The 2,936-nt window shown below is 53.3% G+C and overlaps 1 protein-coding gene across 1 annotated transcript; it reads left to right on the top strand.

Annotated features, from left to right (window-relative positions):
* Positions 1 to 234: 234 nt before the first annotated feature.
* TMSB4X (thymosin beta 4 X-linked) lies at positions 235 to 1,936 on the top strand. Its single transcript, XM_007517474.3, has 3 exons — positions 235 to 296; positions 1,061 to 1,172; positions 1,504 to 1,936. The coding sequence occupies exons 2-3, from the start codon at positions 1,073 to 1,075 to the stop codon at positions 1,536 to 1,538; spliced, it is 135 nt and encodes a 44-aa protein (XP_007517536.1). The 5' UTR covers positions 235 to 296; positions 1,061 to 1,072; the 3' UTR covers positions 1,539 to 1,936.
* The last annotated feature ends 1,000 nt before the right edge of the window (positions 1,937 to 2,936 follow it).

The following is a 2,936-nucleotide window of genomic DNA, read 5'->3' as shown; positions in this document are numbered from 1 at the left end:
CATGTCACTGGAGAGGGGCCGTGGCGCCAGACAGACATGGCGGAGGGTGAGCTCCAGCGCGTGTGGTTTTCCGCCACGGTGGCGGCGCGAGCGGGGCGGGGGCGGGGTAGGTGCCGACGCCCGCGCCCCGGACGCCGCTGCGGAGACGCGGCGCGAAGGGGTTAAGCGGACCCGCTTGTGACGTCACCTCATTTGCATAGCGGCGGTCATAAAAAGGCTCCCGCGGCACCCCGCCCGACACTCGGCGGCTGAACCGGCACAGGTCAACTTCTCCGGTCCGCTCTTGCCTCGTTCGGGTGAGCCCCCCGCGTCCTCTTCCCGCCGTCCCCCCCCTGCCCTCCCGCGGCCCTCCGTGTCCCCATGCCGGCATTCCTCCGCCGACCCCCGCGACTCTCCCGGGCAGGCTGGCCCGGGGCCCCCTGTCTAACGGACGGCGGGGTCGCGAAGGGTCCCGCGCCTCGGCCAGGGTGTGGCCGCGCCCCCGGAATAGACGGCGCCCCTGCCCTCCTTGAGCGCTCCGCGGCGGACGCCGCGACCCTTTGTTCTACGCACCCCCAGCCGAGCCGTCGCGGGCTGGGCGCGGGCAGCCGTGGGCGCGGGCGGGCTGCAGCTGCCGCCTTTGTGCGCGAAGAGGGAGGGCGGGAAGCGGGGGGCGCCCGGCGGAGGAACTGCGGGTGCTTTGTGCGGCCCGGTCCGCAGCTCGGCCGTGCCCGGCGGCGCTGAGCTTTCGCGCCCCTCGGTCCTGCGGGCGCCCTTGGCTTTTCCAAGTGCCGTCTGGCTGCGCTCCTGCGCCCGGCTCTCCCCCGCATTTACCGAAGCGGGGTCGCTCTGCAGAAAGAGGAAGCGCCCGAGCCCTGAATGAAAGCGGAAGGGGGAGCTCCGCTGCGGTTTGGGGCGCAGGGTGGGGAAGCCGCGTTCCTGAGTCCAGGGGAGGGGAGGAAGGGAAGGGAGGAAAGGGAGGGGCGGGGAAGGGAAGGGAGGGGAGGGGATGGGAAAGGAAGGCGGGCGGGCGGGCGGGCGGGCGGCTGGCGCTCACTCGTCTCTGGCTTTGTGCCTGCAGCTCTCCGCAACCATGTCCGACAAACCCGATATGGCTGAGATTGAGAAATTCGATAAGTCGAAATTGAAGAAGACAGAAACGCAAGAGAAAAACCCCCTGCCTTCAAAAGAAAGTAAGCTCCCCAACCCCCTTCAGGAAAAAACACGGGGGGGGGAGGGGAGGGGGCTGGGGGGATGCGGGGTGCAGCCTACAGTTTAATGATGAATATGACTTGGATTAAATAAAGATTTAGTAGTATATTAATATGTAAATGCTTTTATCTGTTAAAAGCCTTGTTAATCTAGATTTCATGACAGAATGCCTATTGATGCTGGTAGAATCTATGATACGAAAAGGGGCTTGAAGTGAACTAAAATAATGAAAGCGCTCTAATACTAGGCTATACTCAATCTCCATCATCACAGCCTCTCCATCTTTTTTCTTTTTGTCTTTTTCTACCACAGCGATTGAACAGGAGAAGCAAGCTGGTGAATCGTAATGAGGCAGGCGTCGCCAATATGCACACTGTACATTCCACAAGCATTGCCTTCTTATTTTACTTCTTTTAGCTGTTTAACTTTGTAAGATGCAAAGAGGTTGGATCAAGTTTAAATGACTGTGCTGCCCCTTTTCACATCCAAGAACTACTGACAACGATGGCCAAGCCTGCCTCTCCCACCCCTTGGCTGGCAGGGAAGGGAAAGAACTTGCATGGTGGTGGAGGAGGAAGTTGGGTGGGAGACCACGTGAAATCTAGAGTCAAAATCCAGTTGGTCTAAGGTGGCCTGCAGGCTTATTAAATGCAGTTACATCAGAGTGCCATTTTTTTGTTCAATGATTTTAATTATTGGAATGCACAATTTTTTTAATATGCAAATAAAAAGTTTTAAAACCTGATCCGTGTGGCGTGTTTGGTGTGTGGAACGAGCGGCTTATTCTGAAGGCGAAGCCTTTGCCAAAGGCCTACCTCTCGCGGGGGAATCATACATGACAAACGCAATTTGGGCAAGTTCTCAGCTGGCAAAGAAATGGGTTTCAGCCAGGTATGTGAAATACCTCCTCTGTACTAGGTGGGAGGTTTCTTGGGTGGACTGACTAGTATGATTTATAGCATAAAAAATGTACCACTCTCACACAGGGCTTGATACACTGCTGAATTTATTGCATCTGATCAAGAAAAGGCAGTGATAAACCCCCAAAGGATATTTAAGATAACAATTTGAACTTGGTTATTTAGCGGATTACTAGCCCTGACAGTCTTATAAGAAGAAGTAAACATTGAAATTTTCACAACTTAAAATACTTGAAAAGTGCTTCCTCGTCTAATGGCTGGTTTCCAGTAGGCTTGCTAAAGTGAGTGCATTTGCCGCTAGTCTGGAAAATGGGATGTAGGGGGACACTAGTAGGCTAAACATAGGTGGGATTTGTGCCAAGTGTCGATCTAGCAGAGCTCACTCCCAGGGCTTGCCCTTAGTGAGTCCCTGACAACTTCTTGGGCACTGCAGAAGCCTTTTTTATAGGGTAGGGGCATTGAATGCATGGAGAAGATCATTTGAAATAAAAGGGGTGCCTTTCTCCACAAAAACCTCTAGTGAACCTTAATGGATTCCTCTGGTTTGTAGGTAGTGGTACAAATAGATATTTTTTTCAAGAGAAATGATTTTACTAAGCAGACACCATTCAAGAGTGCTGGCTCACTCAGGATCTCAGCAAAGCTGATGGACAAATGTTAAGGTCCAAAGCGCTAAACTTTCTCCCAAAACCCGATTAAAAAAACATACTTCCTGGAAAGGGTTAGAAGATAAATTGTTCTCATTGTTATTAGACAAGTTGATTTCATTTCCTTTGCTCAATAGCATTTTGAGAAATGCACAGGAAGTATTCGCCTGGGGTTTAG

This window comes from Erinaceus europaeus, chromosome X (genome assembly GCF_950295315.1).
Source record: "Erinaceus europaeus chromosome X, mEriEur2.1, whole genome shotgun sequence".
In the NCBI taxonomy this organism is placed as follows: domain Eukaryota; kingdom Metazoa; phylum Chordata; class Mammalia; order Eulipotyphla; family Erinaceidae; genus Erinaceus; species Erinaceus europaeus.
The sequence above is the reverse complement of the archived record's forward strand: the minus strand, read 5'-3'. Positions and strand labels throughout refer to the sequence as shown.